We start from the raw sequence: 19,325 nt of genomic DNA, 5'->3' as shown, positions 1-19,325 counted from the left end.
CAACCACAGCAGAATATCAACCTGGTCACAACCACCCAGGTTCTGTCAGCATGGAGCGCGTCGCATCACGCAATTCTGGGTTCCGCTCTGCAATTTCTGAGCTTCAGGCCACAGAGGAAGTTCTTAACAACTCAGTTTACATACCACACAAAACTGGAAAAAAGAACTTTTCTATGTTTTAAAAAAAATCAGCCTCTGAAGACGGTTGAGAGTTGCTCCAGCGCGCTGGTTCTCAGCCACTAGCCTATTGACACCTGAACAAAATTGTTTCATCGCCACACATTCACACAGGGCCTCGGATAAAGATGCAGGAGGCGGCAGCTCATAGGGAGGTTAGATGAGAATCCAGTATTTGGGTTTTTTTCTGTTATTAAATAAAAGCGTAGCTTTGTGTAGAGGCAACGAAGCAAACCGCTACCACAGTGACGTGCGAGCCAGCTCCCAAAATACTGGACACAGCAACTCAGAGCTCCTTAACCGCTATTTTTGAATGACCAAGATTTTTGCCTTGTTGGGTTTTGATTTTCATGTTTGGATTTTCAAACTTGTCCAAAAAATTGGAAAGCACACGCAAATGCAATGGAGGGAAGAATAAAAGCCACATTGCCACGAGGGACATCATTGTCTTCATTTTTCCATCAGCTAATGATTCCTGATTCTAACACCCATCACTGTCAAAGGCAGCGAGACGTAACGCATTTCAGCCACGGCTTTACTCTCACATGTTATCACCTTCATTGCAGCAAGAGCTTCTGTGGCGGGCGATACTATCTTCCTATTTTACCGAGGGAAGAGCTGTGGCGTCAGAAGACGCTGATGCACCATCAGGAACGCGACTTCCTCACAGATTGTTTGGAACAGCAGAAAAAAAGCTGGAATTATTCCTTATTATAAGCCACACTTTCAGCAACTGCCTTCAGCAAAAGGGCCCCCAGGAAATCCACTTGTAAAAGGTTAAAAAGGCTAAAACACACCTATGGTTCGCTCCTACAGTCCTCACGATCCCAGCAGTGCAGCTCGTGGTGTTGTTTTGCGGCAAAGCTCAGGAACAAGATTTAATCTTGGGAGTCTTTCCAAAGGCTCCCTCACCTTGAGCCAACTACAACATAAATAAGTGTCCCCATAAGGGAAGCAGGGACATAGATTTATAAGTGATATTTGAGAATCCATGTTTATGAAAGGTTTTGAGAACATCTGATAGAAACACACACAAAGTATGTGTTCTACATTATATTTAAGTTACTTCAGCGAGATGCTAAAGCATTAATTCTGGAATTTATTTAGACTAGTACAGACACGCGATACCAGCTGATCTTGTCAGTGATACCTGAGACTGACAGGAGGGAGAAAAGAGAAAGAACAGAGTGAAAAAGAAGCAGCCGGTGATACAGAGAAACTCATGGCTACTTCAGACGTCGCTGTTAGAGAGTTTAAAAACAAAGCAAGAGCTGTGAGGAGCATCCTGGCTTCCCACAGACACCAGCCACTGCAAGGCCAGCGAGATGTGACAGGCCCAGGCCATTTCCACGGGCACTTCTCACCAACTGCTCCAAGTGAGCCACAGGGAAACGATTTCTAGTGTTCAAGATTGATTCTCTTCACATTTGTCTTTGTAAAGAGACTTTTTGACCATGAGGGAAAGAGGTGAACGCTAGAATGGAAAGGACAGAGAAACAAGAGAAGAAAAGTCAGATCTAAAGCACATTTTGGTTTTGAGAAAGGTTCTTGTTAGATGCTCAAACTATCACAAAGATAGGACAACATGAAAACCCGTTACTAATGATATGAAATTTGATTAAAATGGTAACTCCAAAGTGTCAGAAAATATTTAACATTCAAACTTGCTCTCACACGGACCAAAAGCCGTGCCATATTCAAATACAAAGCCTCTTGTCACCAACAACCGTGAGCACTTCAGAATGAACCAGTTCCTTACATGCTGAAGCAACACTGTCGGTCAGAGAAACCAGTTTCTGGCACAGCACTACTTGTAGTTCCTTTTGCTTTCTCTGAGAGACTGCAAATAATAAGATGTAGACATGAACACCTCGTGAATACCTTTAACTTTCCATTTAGCTATAGCTTTGTTCAGCATGACTGTAGACAAGGGGAGCAGCAAACAATCATTGAAGCTTAAAGAACATTTTTAAAGTACCAAGGCACTTGGTAAGTACCAGCACCTCCTCTGGTTATCACACAAGACACCACAAGCCTGTCAGACAGTGATGTGTTCTTTCAAGAAATACATAGAATTATGGAACAGTTTGGGTTGGAAGGACCTTCCCAGCTCATCCAGTCCATGAGCAGGGACATCTTCACCAGACAACGTTGCTCAGGGTCCGTCAGAGCCTGATTCATGGGGCAAATGGCTTGATTTTAAATCCTTCAACAAGAAAGTGTTCTTCAGAACTACACAGCAGCTTCAAATTCACTCTTCTTGGCAGATTTTCTGTTCTTCTCTGCTGGGAGGAGCGACTGCTCTTGTGCCAGATAAGCTTAAGTGACACTTGCACTCTACTAGGGGAAGAAAAGTTACACACTCAGGTAAGTTTGTCCCTGTAAAGAACAGGAATGTTTCTGAACGCTGACCCATCTAAAGGGGATGATGAAAATGAACGTCACCCGCAAAGCGATACACAGTAAAACAAGACTTTAACGAGCACTACAGCTAGTTCAGCAGAAAGCCCACATTGGGAAGGAAATACTAATACAACCTGGATTTTCAGAATTTTAGAGTAAGAATGAGTCATAGGCATTTTTGGTTTTACTTGGAATATTAATTTACTAACAAAAAAAATAGATGCGCTGTGTCTTGTCTAGAGGTGACATTAAAAATAGCGTCTACACAAAATACTGCCAAGGGTAAAGACAGAAGACATTGAAACAACTGTACACAGACCCTGTGGGGGCTGTGGTACCTGATCCTTGACACCCAGCCTGCCTAGAACGGCAGAAACACAGGCCCGTTAACTGTTGTCACACGGCTTGACAACCAGAGCTGAAGCTGCATGAGGTGTGGACCACACGGTTTATTTCAGCTTTCAGGAAAGATATCTGAGCACAAAGATGGTCATGTTTTACTGAGGTGTGGGGGAGCAAAACGATAACCAACTGAATGAATTCCTTCTGTAGCAGAGTTTTTTAAGCTTTCCTTGATTCTGGTGCAGAACAAGAGCAGGCTGTGTCACCTCTGTCCCTTTCATGAATTCAGGATGTAGGATCCACCCCTGTTTGTACAATATGATGTATTTATTAACCACATTTAAGGCTGAAGACCACAGAATTCTTCCTTTTTGCTCTACTGCCTTCTTTTTCCACTCGCTTCTTCAGGGACAAGGACTAACGTTCTCAGCGACACTGAGGATGTTATTAGCTCCTCCCCTGCTCATCAAAGTGAGTATGAAACCACCAATCACTTGTGTCTCTTCTTTCCTCATTAGAATCACATCACAGAATGGTTTGTGTTGGAGGGACCTTCCCAGCCCCCAGTGCCCCCCCTGCCATGACAGGGACATCGTCACCAGCTCAGGGTGCTCAGAGCCCCGTCCAGCCTGGCCTGGGATGGTTCATCCACCACCTCTCTGGCCAACCCGGCTCTCACCACCTTCAGGGGGAAGAATTTCTTCCTTATATCTCATCTAAATCTCCCTCTTGCAGTTTAGAGCCATCACCCCTAGTCCTGTCATTGCATGTACTTGTAACAAGTCCCTCTCCTGCTTTCTCGTAGGTCCCCTTGATGTACTAGAAAACCTGTAGTTCTACTACTTAACTGCTCCGTGCTTGTTTCAGGCACTAATCTGCATTATTACACAAACAGCGCTGAGTTGCTTATCGATGTGTTGGACAGAAACATTTGCTAAATGAGCTCCTGCCTTGAAGGTTGGCCTCGATTTTTTTCACCAGCTTCTTTCTCCAAATTTCAGCACATTTCTCTCTCTCATTTTCGCAGTGCGGTAGATGAGATGAATCAGTGAGATCTGTCCTAAGAAAACAGAACACTTCTGGAGAGCACAAGTTCAATTCCAGCAGTAAAACCAGTGTCAAAGACTCAGAGTCCTCACAATGACTGCAGGAAAAAAGGCAGATGTGACACTTCATGTAGTCCTTTCTTTGGCCTTGGCACACTATCCCCCCAAAAAAACTATCCTATTTTACTGTATCTGATGAAGAGACTTGCTTAGAAGGATTTTAGTGCCATACAGTCCAAAAAGCTCCAGAATATCTTGCTCCAGGTTTACACAATCGTAGTCCCTACCCATTCGTTAGGGGATTAGCTTTCAACAACTATAGCTGCACATACCACAGAGCAAACAACTGTGTGCTGCCACACACCACAAATATCAGATTATTACACACAGAGCAAACAAGTCTCTTGGACTTCTGAAGGATATTTCTCAAGCGCTCACTGTAGAGAACAGCCCCTGAACTGGAGCTCTGGCAAGAAAATACCCCAATTATAGTACAAGCCAGGGAACCTGAAGTACAATATACTTGGTAATGTAGCTTCATTGTAAGTGGACGTAATAAGTTTTATTTCTTGTTTTAAAGGAATGAACTGCAAAGGTCCATTGCTCCCTTCTCTTTACAGTCTCTCATCATATATCTCTATATGGTGATAAGGTCCCAGAGCCTTCTCTTCTCCTGGTCGAACAGTCCCAGCTCTCCCACCTTTCCTCATAGGAGAGATGCTCCGGTCCCTTCATCATCTTCCCGGCTCTTCATCCAGTTTTCCGTTTTCCAGTTCATGGCATATGAGGTTTATATCATCCGCACACGTGCCGAGGGTGCAGTCCGCACCATCAGCCAGGTCACCAGTGGAGAAGCCAGACCTCAGACTAAGAGGAAGATCTGCAGAGCTCAGCCCAAAACTAAGCAGCCAGTAAGTATCTTGAGTATCCTGGCGTGGATATCCCATCAGAGTTCAGTCTGAAATGCTCAAGTGTAGACGGGCTGTGCTCTCTGACCTAGTTAGCAATTCCACTTCTCAAGCCAGAATTAACACCAGTTGATACAGAGCAGCTCAGAACAAGAACTAAAACAGCCCCACAAATTGTTTCTAAAGAGGAAGCACTGCAACCACACTTCAGTTTTTTGCCACGATACTCTTGCTCTCAAAGGGTGTCACAGTATTTTTAAACCCCTGTCTCTCCTAGGGTCATTATTTCCTTTTCTAATGAGTTACGGAAACTCACTAAAGAAAACAGGCTATTCACTGTATGCCCGACAGGGTCTTGACAAAATTCTACAGCCTAAAGGTAACCAAAAACTGCAAAACCCTCAAATAGCAACACCGAGTAACACAGATACCTCACAAGCACACAGTTACTCATAGCTAATCTGCCAAATACAACCTGGTTTGAAGCTTCATGTGAGACCCCTTAATTCATGCTGCTCTAAGCATACGACTAAAAAGACTGACCCAAGTTCTGACCTAGTGGGCACAGGAAGAAAGAGGACAGCTGCTGGTAATCCTAGATCACATTTCCCAATGTCCAGGAAATCCTAAATTTAGGAAAGGGAGTAAGTTTTTATTTTGATCCCTCCCAAAGTGCAACATTTGTATGGATAAACATCTTATAGTGAAGCGGTTGTCTTGCATTCCTGCATCTACCCCAGCAACAGCACCTGAGAAATTTAAATGGGAGCCTAATGGCACTGGCAGCTCTGAAAGCAATTAGCAAGATGGCTGCGGCACGGTGATCGCGGCGGCACGGTGATCGCGGCGGCACGGTGATCGCGGCGGCACGGTGATCGCGGCGGCACGGTGATCGCGGCGGCACGGTGATCGCGGCGGCACGGTGATCGCGGGCGCACAGCGGAGCGCTTTGGCTAATGCAGACCTGACACATGAGAGCAGCACCCAGCAAAGCCGAAATAAAGAGACAGAGCTGCTACTGGGAACCACATCAATAAACACAACATAAAATCCACTTGCTTGGACCTCGTAGAGGCTCCGTATTTCTACAGAACAAGAGAGCTGTAGATAAAACTAGTATCATTAACGGTTACAAGAATTCATACGAAGCAGTGAAAAATGATCAGGAAAGCAATGCCGTGGCTGCTGCGCACAATCTCGAAGAGTCACAGGCATGAGAAATGATCTCACGGGTTTTCAATACATGAAAATAATCAATAATCTATTAACAGTAGATGGGAACAAAGTCTGTCTTAACCTCAGCAACGCTCAGAGAAAAATTTACATCTGTATCAACACAGGGGGAGCTTTTCTACAAACAGAGGAGTACATTATCTCGTCGGGTTTACTCTGACCAAAAGAGACAAGATACTTGGAATTAAAAACTTGAAGATAGAATCTGTATCTGCACACGTGTGTGTCTGTGCCCAAAACTCTCTCAACTCCAGCAGTAATAATGCCTCACTGGAAATTACTAAGAGGCCCATGTAACATTTCTGAAGGTAAAAATACATTCAGCTGCAAGTCATATCCAAATTAGAGTCCATAAGGGCAGTAGAGAATTCCTAAGAACACACACGCACACGTGCCAAGGCAAGGGCTGGTAAAGAAGAGTACCAGCTTCAGGGAGAACAGAACAGGCAGGTATGGAGAGAAAGATCAACCTCCCTTTCCTCCCCCGTTTCAAGTCATTATTTTGGAGTCCACACCATGTGTTTTGGGGATTATTTTTATTTTACTTCTTCCTTTTCTTCATTTATTCAATTAGTTTTTACTATTTACTTATTAAACCACACAAAGACACTTCATACCCGTCTTTTCTTTTGTCCCACAAAAAGACCACAAAGATCTAGTACGTATTAAATAAAGAAAGAGATTCCGAACAGCCCACAAGACAGGGAAACCTGAGCATGTCCACAGCATCACTCTGAAAGCCCCCGGGACACCAAGTATTTGGTGAGACTCACCAGCAGGCCAGGATGCAGAGCCCAGTGAAGAGGATGATGGGGATGGGGTAGGAAGCGCAGAGCAGCCCGTGGTTGTAGAACGCCCGCGATATCCTCTCGCGCAGCCTTTCAGTCAGGGTCATCCTCGGCGGCCGTCACCTCGCTGCCATCCCGGGGTACGTCAGGGGATCGGGGAACTCCGGCATGGGCGACGCTTCGGCAAGGGATCCAGCTGGCAATCGGAAAGCAGGCTTGTGAGAAGAATAAATAAATGGCAAATAAACATACCAACCTGCTTTAGAAAGACTGTAAGCATTGCACCTCCTCAGGAGAAAGGGGAGAAGACCCCGCACGCAGAGTTACGAGCCTGATTTGGCGGAGTTCTTGGGGAGGAAAGGCAGAGAAGGAAGAGCAGCCGAAGGAACGGCGGCACCGTTGGCAGTCAGAGCAAACGCGCCTGGACGGAGCGAGGGACCAAACCCTCTGAAAGGGAGGAAGGAAGGAAAGGAGCTTAGTGAAAGAATTACGCTGAGCTCCGAGAAGACGCCAAAATGCCAATTAGAAAAGAAGGATTGAGGGTAGCGGGACACAGACTGAAGCACTTGCAGTGCTTTAATTACTAGCAACGCACCGGGAACGAGAGGAGGGACAAGAACAGCCTTCGCTGCTAACACAATCTAAACAAATCTATTCTATTTTTGAGTGGGGAACGAGGGGGGGAAGCACGAGTAGCCTGAACACATCACAGTCAAATAAACTAATGCAGATACTTCTTGTCAAAACATATTTGGACTTGAGTGGAAGACTCGGGACTGGGCTGTTCACCGAGTGCAAACTGAACTGCAGATGTCAGAACCCGTCACCTTAAATTTGCAATTGGATTTACAAAGTATAAAAAAAACGCCATATGAAAAGCCCGAAGAAAAGCTTAAGATAATACATTAAAATAAAGCACAACCCAAATTTCTAGGAAAGACGGAGCAGGAGAAACCTCCCCTCAAACCTTTTTTTCCTCTTTTAAGTCTCAGGCTGAATGCAAAACGTGCGGTTCACAAGCGCTCTCGGGACTGAAAGGATTCACTGCAAGACGGAATTTCTTTGGTACAGTTCAAAGGTATGATTATGTGAGATTTTTATATCTTTATCAGAGAGGAAAATAAACACATTTTTCCTGGCTTCTCCAGAATAAGACGGGGCTAATAAGAGACCCAAAGCATATGAAATAAGGCACTCTGCCCACAGGAAAATGCTGTAATGATTGTGCCAGAGAATTCATCAGGCTACCCATTAAAACCAGCCGCTTGTTTGACGTTTTGAAGAACTCACCTTCACCCCCCTGGATGCACAGAATCCTAGAGGAGAAGGTCTGAAACCCATTATGGGTTTTTATACCTATCTGGCTCCTCAAGTATTTGGAAGCTGGGGGAGGTATCACAGGCGCTGTTTTATGTTCTTTATATTCTGTCTTTTCAGCTATATGGGAGAGAGCATATGAGGGAAGACAAACCCTAAGTACAGCTGTTATGCTTTCAATTTCAGATTAAATTCTATTTAACGCCCACGGGACTATTTTACAACGATCTACCTACTCCTCAACTTTCAACCTTTAGCTTGTTTTGGTGCAGTGGTAAATGGGAATTGTTTAAATTGAGTCCAAGGCAAACAAAAAAAAGAAATTAAAAATGTTTTTAAAGGTGCACCAAAAATCAACAGAAACGTGGACTTTCTGTTCTAGGTCTCAGGACTGAGTAGAAACATAAAAGCTGATGAATGTTGTGCAAGAATTGGAATAATGAGAAAAGCTTCAGGCTCTAGAAGGCAGTTGGGCCAGATGATGATCGTAGTCCCTTCCAAGGGACATACTCTACTCTAACCAGTCACAGAAGTGGGGGAAACTAAAGAAAAAGTTTAGACTACTTAAAAATTCAAGTGGCTATACATCACACACTCAACATAAAGCACAAAGCACAGGGCAAATGTGAAGAGTAATTCTCGTCCCTAAGCGGCGGCATCACCGCGGCAGCGTTGAGCACAGGGACACTGTCCTGCCAAAGGCACTCTGGGGGCACAAACCTCCAGAACCAATTTTCTTGCATGCTGTGCCAACGTCATCCTGGCTTCACCCCCACGGTTCACGTACACGGCATCTGATTCTGCACCTTTACCTTAAAGTGCAAATCACCTGAGATTTCTGATGCACACCCAGAGCGATGGCTCCTCCCTGTCGCCCACCAGTGAGCTGGGGGGCCTCAAAACCTTGGGTGTTGTGGTCTAGAAAGAACTGACTGAAGAAATCAGAGCCCAGTGTAGGGCTGGAGTCAGGACTGGCCCATCCCCTCTGCCGCCTGCTCTGTGAGTGACTTGGCAACACCACAAAGCCTCTATTTCTGGGGCAGAAATCTGCCGGGACTGGCTCTCCGAGCGGCCCTACCTTCTAACAGCAATTTCGGTCATTAGCATCGCACTGGGAACAGTTTCTACTAATTGCAAAAAGGAAAACTTGATATTTACTTGCTTTACCTGATGCGAAACCTCAGCATTTGCTAAGAAGGAAACATTAAGCATCCCAAAGCTAATATTTGCTTCTTAGTTTTTCAGTGATTGCATATTAAATTTTGAAATCTTTATTAGCTTTACACTACAATAGTGCTCATAAAAGTCAAAAGCAGGAACTGTTCCTATTCAAAGTCATTTTTGCAAACAAATAGTAGCTAACTCAAAATAAACGCTCTGATTCTAAGACAAAACTAGAAGCAATTCAGAGTCTTTCTTTCCTTTTGCACGACTGCAAAGCCAAGACAAAGCTTGGCTGGAAACAAGAGACCACCAGGACATTTCCTTAACGTTTCAACACAATTTTGCATTCCTGGTTCACTTCAGGTACAAGAGACAGATACACGATGAAGTTCAGAGATTGCAGGAGACAAGAGCAAGCACCAGGGTTTGGCTTTTAAAATCTCTTAATTTCCAAACCAAGTTACACATTAAGCAATTGCTTAAACTCAGTAGTCATTCCTTCCAGGTACTGAAGGTGCAGATGGAAAAGAGGATTTGGATTGTTACCAAGTTCACAAGAGCTGGATAGTTGCAGAAGAGTGAATTAATCTACCTCATGACCAGAATCTTTTCCTCCATCCGTGGGTTAAAAGTGGAGAAAAAGCAGTTGCTGAAACAACTACCATCTCAAGAGAAAATGCAATCATTTATTTGCTATTCATTTATTGTTCTCTGCAACGGCCTGAAAGGAGCTTGGAGCCGGGGGGGGGGGGTCGGGCTCTGCTCCCCAGGAACAAGCGCCAGGAGCAGAGGAAACGGCCTCAAGTTGCACCAGGGGAGGTTGAGGGTGGATGTGGGAACAATTTCTTCCCCAAAGGGCTGTGGGGCATTGAACAGGCTGCCCAGGGCAGTGCTGGAGTCGCCAGCCCTGGAGGGTTGGACAGACGGACATGAGGTTCTCAGGACATGGGGCAGGGACAGGGCTGGGGGAACGGTTGGACTCAATGATCCTGAGGGGCTTTTCCAACCAAAGCGATTCTGTAATTCACAACACAAGACAGGCAGAGAGAATATTAAATGCCCACAACACTTTAAGAGCCCCTGGGCCGCCTTCTTTCCAGCTGATCCTTATCTTGTTTGGAAAATATTATGTTATATCCCATTTCATTTATAATACACACTGTGCTGACTGCTGTTGTAAGACAAAGCAACTTTTCAACTGGAATTAAGCATCAGCATCTGTGTTTGACAGCACAGCATCGTGCCACCTGCTCCCGGCCGTTCCCTTAGCCTGCAGCAGCACAGTGGCTCTTCATCCACATCCCTCACAAAAACCAGCTCTGCCTCCCTCCAACTTAGAGAATCACAGTGTGGTTTGTGTTGGAGGGACCTTCCCAGCCCCCAGTGCCCCCCTGCCATGACAGGGACATCGTCACCAGCTCAGGTTGCTCAGAGCCCGTCCAGCCTGGCCTGGGATGTCTCCAGGGATGGTTCATCCACCACCTCTCTGGGTACCTGGGCCAGGCTCTCACCACCCTCAGGGGCAGCAATTCCTTCCTCATGTCCGGCCTCGTTAAGGTTTAAGAAATAAATCACAAGATCTCTGCGTACAGACAGCAGTTTCCTCATCCCCACCTGTACCAACATATGAGGTTTGCAACACAAACCCAGAACAGCCTCTTCCATTTCCTTAGTAAATGAGTGCATGACCAAGAGAGTCCAGACTATAAACTGTGCCTCAAACACAAGAGTTTGCTTTTCCACAGTATTATAGATGCTGGAACGGCCATACTTTCCTGGAAAACTCCTGCCTTTGCTGTTGTTTTCTGCCTCTACTGCAAATTCTTACAAAAACCAAGACTGACCAGCAAAGGAAGAAATGTATATTTCCTGCAAGAAGAAATTCTAAACTCACTTACAGATGCTGAATGATACTGCTTTTCCCAAGACAAAAGCTTTTATCTCGCTTAACAATGGCTCCATGTTCTAAATTCTTTACATTTCTGCCTGAGAGCATTTTACAGCTTTCACAGAAGGCCCCTCTTTACCACTGAAAATGCAGATCTGTAGATAGCAGCAGCTCAGACAACAGGAGCCCCTGTAAGCCTGGAGGCAAAACTACCCAATGTGTGAAAACTTTTCCCTTTCTAATGAACAGTAGTCTGGTTTATAAAGTATATTCAACATCTCCGTTTTCCAGAAAATGTTCTTCAACCAGGCCTTAGTGTTAGGTAGGCATGAAAATATATTACTGAGCTAGTGAGGCATGGGAAAAAATACACTAAGCCTCACAGACAGTGTTTTGTAGTAATTTTTCTTGCACTTCAATACATAAAATAATTTGCTCCATCTCGTTGCCTATAGCAAAGTCCTGTATCTAAATTTTCAACACGGCTTTTAACGCAGCGCATTTTCCATTTAAAACACCGAGCTTGGTAAAGTAGGAACGGACTCAACGTGGTCCTTCTGTCACCCCAAAAAGATTCTCAGGGATCCTCGGATCCTGGGACCCAACATTTCAAATGCACGAGCAGGGACATAACATCATGGTAGCAGCCCCAGATCTGATGCAGAATTTCAGCAGTTTCCTGTATTTAGGGAAGAAAAGGGGAGGAAAGAAGGGGAAAGACGGAAGATTTATTAAAAATTGAGATTTATAGAGGTCACCCGCTCTCTGCTATTGCAAACGGCGCAGATCAATCTGCCGGCTGTTCTCTCAGCACCGCAGGGCAAGGCACGTGGAAACAGCAGGACTGATGCTGCCAGAGACAAAATTAGACAAACTACTTCAATCTTCTACTGTTAAATACGAACAATTCTTATTCAGGCTCCAGTTAAGATCTCGATCCACAGAATAGAGGGTCTATGGAGGACAAAGCCTCTTTCGTGTCCATGTGCCACCACCTTCATGTGGCAGCATTTCCACAGCCTCTGGGGACTTATTCACACCCGTGCACACAGCTACAGGTATTTTATACATTCCTGGGCTACACCCAGGACACACAAAGCAGAAAAGCAACAGTGATGAGCAGCACTGAGTCTACTGCCTGATTGACATGGTCCACTTGACCCGCAAATGTCCCTCTGGCCTTTTTTCTGTCCTCACTACAACCAGGATTTCACAACAATGCCAGAAACTCAGCACCACAAACATCCCCCGAAAACAAGAGAAATCAAAGGGTTTCCTGGCAGATGCAGAAAACAGCCAGATGTTGGATCACTCACACACCAGCAAAGAAAGACCTGATTTTTTACCCTTTGTTGGTGTACAGAGGGAAAGGATGAGAAGAACAGCCCTTGGGAAACCAGCTGTCCCATTCTTCAAGTCCGACTGACGGAGCACGACGAGGGCCAGGGATGAAACGTTCTTGTGAAGACTTCAGAGGTGGGAAAACAAGAAAAATGCTCCAAACACCAACCTCTCTTCATGGAAATGCTGCACAATCAGCTCAAACACCAAGCTCCTTTTCTCCGCTTGCGTTCCCAGGAGAAGAATAAGGGGCTTTGTGCTGTGAAAGGACCCAGAGGTGACGGGGGAACAGAAGAGTCCCTATGGGAAAACCGTAAGCTCGGGGAAACTGGTGTCTGCAAGGGGTTAATCCTGATGCTGCTGTTTCAGAAACAAGGCTCCACATGAGCCTGTATGTTCTCTGCTGAATATTCTTCATAAAAGGGCACTTTTCGTACCCAAAAAGCAGAAACTATTTGATAAATTACATCTCAGGGTGCATTTCCTCCATTCCAGCTACATGGGCAGAACGGTATTTGAAAGTCTGAACTGAGTTTTTGAACCAGATTTCCATACACAAAACGTGCCATCTAGCCCAGGATAACCAGGCACGTGCAACCTCAGGGCAGGTCTCACCTTCCTCTGCTCAGAAACACGCTGGTTTTGATGAGAGCTGAACCTGCAAGTTCTCAAAAGTCCAAGATAATAATTCAATGTTGCACTGCGAGGATCAAACATCTGCAACATACCCTTCCCTTCTCGCTTCTCCTTCTCTGAAGACACCTCAAAGCTCTTCACACTGTGTGCTCTGAACTCGCCTGGCAACTCACTCCCTTCAGTCAACTGAAAAAAATGAACAAGCCACCAAAACCAAATCAAAGCGTGTCTGCCAGGAGCTGGGGAGGTTTGAAGATCAAGGAGTCACGCTCATCTTGATACAAAACCCTACACAAATTCATGGTTAGCCACTCACCTCATTCTCACCTTTTTGCCCATTTTCCTCCACCTACAATATTCATTTATGTTTCGAGAGTTTGAAAATCCGGGTTAATTCGAAATACTCCATTTTACAAGTGGTACTTCACTCATTTAACAAATTTCTAATCATATCTTGAAATGCTTGAGCAGCAATGACAAGAGAGAAACGCTCCAACCATGATTCAAAAGGAAAGCACTTAAATAATCTCCACATCCCAGATAACGTGTCACCTGCTGGCAAAGAAGGGACTGACACTCAGAATAAGTTTCCAAACCTACTTTCAGGGTGTTTTTTCTATCTTCTCTTCTCTTTGCATCCAGCCAAAGGCAGCTTACTCATGATTAAGTACATTGACAATTTACCAAATACAAGAAAACATTTTCCAGTCTCTCCTTCCTGAGTTCTTGTTCTCAATTATCTGGTCTCCTCTGTCAATTTACTACAAGGAAAGAAACATGATCATATGAGACAATTTATCTCTTAAAAATACGGATTTAGCACCATTTATTACAATTTAAGAAATATTTGAACTGATCAAGGTGCATTGTAGGAAACCTGCAAAATTAGTTAGGACAGGGTTTAATCCAGCGAAGAAAAGGTGTGGGATAAATACAATTGGAAGAATCCCCAAATTAATTTCTAATTCTGGCACAAGGCCACTGAGCAGATTTTGGACAAAAGGTTTGTCTTCTCTAGACCCATTTCTCCCCAGTCTGTAAATCATACTGATTCCATTTAAAAATATTGTGAAATATGAAGCTAAGAATCCCCATTCAAAATCTCCTATTCTAGTGAGATAAGAAAGCAAAAGAGACAAATCAGATTGTAGTGATTGGCTTTTCATTTAATTCTTGATTTTTTTACTATAGAATATAGACATTTACTTAGATAAAGAGAAGTTTGCAGTTACAACTTTATAATTAAAACTTGCAGGAGTTTTGGAAAGGATCTGAACACTCCAGTGCCACGTAATGCACAAACTTTCAAACAATGGTCATTAGAATGCCATTCAAAAAAGACTTTCAAATGCCTCTACCATTTATTATCAGATGCTGTAAAGCGGCAAGTCCTTCATTTTATCAAGGAATTTATGGAGTTCACAACTTGCCATACAACACATTTTTCATGTAACTTCTTTGTCAACAGGATCAACATCGATTAATTATTATTCAGTCCACTAAAGTCTCTTCCAACATTAATTTTGATGAGTGGTTTGATACCTAAAAATCAGCAAACAAGGAGGGAGGTTCTTGCACACTGTGTATGAGAAGATTATACAGCTGGCCAAAGAGGAGGCTGAGGAACAGCTGAGAAAAGATGTAACACCTAATAATCACCATTAATTCAGATACCACAAGCAGTGAGTCCACCGGGGAGTCTGTAGGACCAAGAGATGATTGGGAGAACACAGAACAAAAAAAAAAATCATGGAAAAGCTACACCAAATTTGAATTTATCTTCACAGGGGAGATGTTGTGGGGGGAAGGACCAGGGCGAATTACTGCAAAAGACACCAAACAGCTACAGTAACACATCACCTTGTGTCCCCATATCGTTACTACAAGGTGGGAAGCATTCTTGCTGCTTCTACTGGGGAATACCTAAGAAGCTACAGGTCATTAAGGCAGATGTTTTAAAGAAATCAGTAGAAAATAGCAAATAGAATTGCCTGATGGAAGGAGAGTGATTATACCTTGAGGAAGAGTCAGCTTTGCAAATCAGAAAATCATAGGTTTATCAGACTGACTGCTCCAGAGGGATAAAAAACCCACTCAGAGCAGAGATCCTGTGTCGAAAAGCTGCACAGACTGAGAACAATGTCTTCAAAAACCCCTCACTTCTGAAAAACCAAGCTGCCGCGTGACAAAGAGGGAGAGCCTTCACGTGGGTACGAGTCGGTTAAAAAATGACCATAAGCAATGTGGGAGGTTTGTTCATAGAGGGCGGTAATCAGACAGTGCCAGAGGGAACCGTGCTGTTTGACATACACACCATCTCCATGGAAAAAGGTGTGATGTGGACATAAATAACACTTTCAGTTGTCTGTCAGCCATGGTGGCAAGGATCAGGCCCCCCGAATAGTTGGCAGAAATAACTCCAGGTCAAGTGACCAGGTAACGAAACGGCAAATTAAGTTCAATGCCAATGAACGGTACACGATGTAAATAACATTACATACACAGGAATGCATTCTCAACTGCCTATCGCCACTTGCAAACAAGATCCTGGGGTCCTAATTGCTAATTCTCTGAAAATGTGAACTTGGTGTCATCAAAAAAGGCAAACTGTACATTAGGAATTGTCAAGAATGGAACGGAGAACAAAGCGAAATCATTCCATTAGTATGTAAATCTGTGCTACGCACACAGTAAGTTCTATACACAGTTCGGGTCGTTCTTCCTCCTCATCTCAACAAGGACATGCAGTAGCCTTAGAGAAGGTACAGAGAAGGTCAACAAGGATGATCAAAGATACGGAGCAGAGTCCATAAAACAAAGAAGCATGGGAAGTGTTTTCAATCTGGAGATTTTATCAGCACATGGATTCAACAGAACTCTCTAAAAACCAGAGATGATGTGAGGAAACGGAGCAGGGGACGGCCACCTCTTCCAGGACAGGAATAATTCAGCATCAAACGAAACTACAAAGCAGCAGCTCAAAATAAACACCCAGTTAAGCTGTGGAAATCTTTACCCCAGGACTCAGTCTATGTCATGGTGGTTAAAAAGGCGAGCGGACACGTTTTTGGAAGGGCAAGGCCAAGGCGTTCCTCTGGCTCGAGCAGCCCCTTGGCCGCGAGCCGCTGCTCCTGAACACCACACTGCCTGCCAGCATCCAACCTATTTGTCTCGTTCATACGCTCTCCCCCTCTTATAAACACTGTCCGCGCTCAGAAAGCAGACACTAGGCTAACAGGCCGGCAGCTGTCCTTACACAACGCATCCCACATGACTGCTTTTGGAATTATCTGCTGCTTCGCGTTTATCGATGTCACTGCTATATAACAAACGGCGAGGGAATCACTTTCTCCTAAAAATACCAAAAGCCTGATGCAACACCCACCCACAGTTACGTCTCGGAGCTTTACCACTAAATCCAGCTATAGCAAATCCACCTTGAGCTTCAACAAGAGTGTGCTGGGCTCTTGCAGTTTGCTCCAACCCAGTAGTGAGGCACAAACACGGAGGAACCTGATCAACTTTTCACTCCTCAGCAGTGCGGGATATTCTGGACACTGGCTATAGAGAACTTAACTCCAGGACAGAAACAGGAACCAACCAAGAGCATCTTTGATCTTTCTGAGGATATACCTTATCTATGTGAGATGCACATATCTATGCACTGATCAGACACCTGAAACCCATCTGTTAAACTTTCTGAAGTATGAGGAAAATTCATTTCCATAAAAATAATACGGACTCCAAGTGTTAATTACACATTCTTTACCTTCTTGGAGGCCTTATCAAACTCCAGCGCTGTAATATCTGCCTACATTTGTGTTTCCTCCGGAACACAACAGCATCCGCTCAGTTCTGGCTGTAACCGTCGCTGCAGCTCTTGCTGCAAGACTTGTGAGAGGAATCCACGAGCAGCTCACAGCACGCAGCCCTGCAAGGCTCACGACTTCTCCTAAACCTCTCCCCAAGATCAAATTTAACAGCTTAGCCCACACCTCTTGTTTGGGTTATGAAATATTCAGAATGCTCTTGGAGATCATTCATGAAGTGGTGACTTGGTCAGATCCATCCTCAGTGTCATTTCTGGGAAGTTTCCAAGGATTATATACATTATAGAGCAGCAATAAGGAGTCCAAACGTCCCCAAAGCAGCCCTTACACCCCCCTAAAGTATGGAAACTGCAAAAACAAAAATCAAGATAAACACTCCAGCATAACGGTGATGCTTTCTGTGAGGTACACAAGGGCAGACACACATTTCTTCACTGAAGGACACAACCTTTTTCTTCCGTTTCACGTGTTTTGTGCCTCGTTCTATCCGTGGTGAAAGGCACTAACCGCAAGGCAGGCTGCCCTTCGCCATTTATCCTGCCCCAGCGCAGAACAAACCTCGGTAGTAATTACAGTGAAGCTCCACCAGCATGGGGTGGAACAGAAGGATTATATCATGACCTGCAGTTTATTCTCCAGTTTATATACCCAAACACAATTTTCACCTCCCCTCCTCCTTTCCCTGCAGATCACAGGTGAAAAGTCTCTTAATTCTGGATTACACCTCATCAATCACTCCAATGCCTGCAGCTGACTATTTCTGCTTGAATACAAAACCTCACCACTGTCCTTATTGACCCGTAATCTATTTTTCAGGCAACATTTAAGTCATCAAATCCATGTCTCAATTTTTAATCCTGTCATACAGCACATTTACCTGTTTTATATCCACTATACAGCGGCACCTTCTTACCAAGGAGGTACCCGTGGCACCAGGCCTGGCCGTGCCGCGCTCCCTGGCATCTCTCACTCGACTACTCGCTGCAGTATTTTCAGATCACTGCTACTCCACGTTCTCTTCTTCCCACTCCTTCGCCTACACAAACCGCTCGCTCTCCTCGAGGCTTTCAAAACATCACCTCTTTTCCATTTCTCAAAAGACGCCTACTAAAGCTCTTAAGGTTTTTTTTAGTCTGTACTGTAAGTACCTAGATGAAAACATCTCACTTAAGTGACTGTTGCAAATCCACTTTTTCTTTTTTCTAGTCTGTCACTAGCATTAGTTGCTCACCAGCTGACTTGGGTCCTCAATAAGAGCCAAAACATCCTGAACTCTTCAGTTCCAGAGACACTGGACAGTAAGTTTTCCTCTGTGTTCTTTCCTCCACCATCTTCTTACTATTAAGACACAGAATAATTTTTGTATCCCTCGATGGCCTCTGCTACTGAGGTTCAACTTCCGTCTTCATCCTTCTTATGTGGTCTTAATGAAAAACGGAAATACCTCTGGGTTTGAGTAACCCACGCGTTGCAGGAGTGATGAAAGCAATGGCTGCAATTAGCGCCTAAAGAATGAGATTGCTACTCAGCTCTGCTCTTTTGAGAAAAGTTCACATAACTGAGAAGTACTCATTTAGTAGCACAACATACTCATCGGACATTCACTCACTTTTCCTGAACGGTTCTACAGCTGCAATTAGTCATTTACCTCTATTAAGCATCCAAAACAAGCAGGAATTCTTTCTCGATTCTTTATCTATGGCTGGGGCTCCTTTCCCTGCAAAGGACACATTTCCAGGTTGAAAACTCTCCTTCAAGACAGGTATCAGAATTAATGGTTAATGAATGCTATTGAAAAAAACCAAAACACCACTGTTTAATTTAAGGCCACAGATTCCAACTGTATAGTTTCCAGTTCTATTTCTCAAATGACAGTGTTGTCTGTATTTCTGAATACACAGGCAACAGCCATACTCCATTCAACAGTTTTACTGCACAGGGAAAGCTAATTTGGACAGTAACATTTTTAAGTGCCTATTACAGAAAAATATACGCCCCAGAAGGAAATATAGTTCATTTAGAAGCCTCCCCATGCAAAGGCACGTTCCCCCCACCAAGCAGAAACCCGTCCTGGCTCAGACTTTAACCGAGGAAGGGCAGAAAAGCTTTTTTAGGTACTACTACCTCCCTTTTGCTGCAATTTGCCTCACCAGCACAGAGGCCTCGAGCACCTTTAGCATCATCACCATTTTCATCGCTGCTTAGTTCAGCCGCTCAATTTGGTGCTCTCTGCTGATGCAACAGAGCAGTAT

At 44.3% G+C, this 19,325-nt stretch overlaps 1 protein-coding gene across 2 annotated transcripts in view; it reads right to left on the bottom strand.

Annotated features, from left to right (window-relative positions):
- The window catches only part of SCAP (SREBF chaperone), a 56,158-nt gene that overhangs the window by 32,367 nt on the left and 4,466 nt on the right, over nucleotides 1-19,325 (bottom strand). For both annotated transcript variants that reach the window (XM_065054891.1, XM_065054892.1), the window contains exon 2: nucleotides 6,883-7,093. In XM_065054891.1, coding sequence (XP_064910963.1) covers nucleotides 6,883-7,004 — 122 coding nt within the window. In that variant the 5' untranslated portion in view covers nucleotides 7,005-7,093. The remainder of the gene's footprint in view (nucleotides 1-6,882; nucleotides 7,094-19,325) is intronic.

The sequence above is a fragment of the Columba livia genome, chromosome 2 (genome assembly GCF_036013475.1).
Source record: "Columba livia isolate bColLiv1 breed racing homer chromosome 2, bColLiv1.pat.W.v2, whole genome shotgun sequence".
Classification (NCBI taxonomy): Eukaryota; Metazoa; Chordata; class Aves; order Columbiformes; family Columbidae; genus Columba; species Columba livia.
The sequence above is the reverse complement of the archived record's forward strand: the minus strand, read 5'-3'. Positions and strand labels throughout refer to the sequence as shown.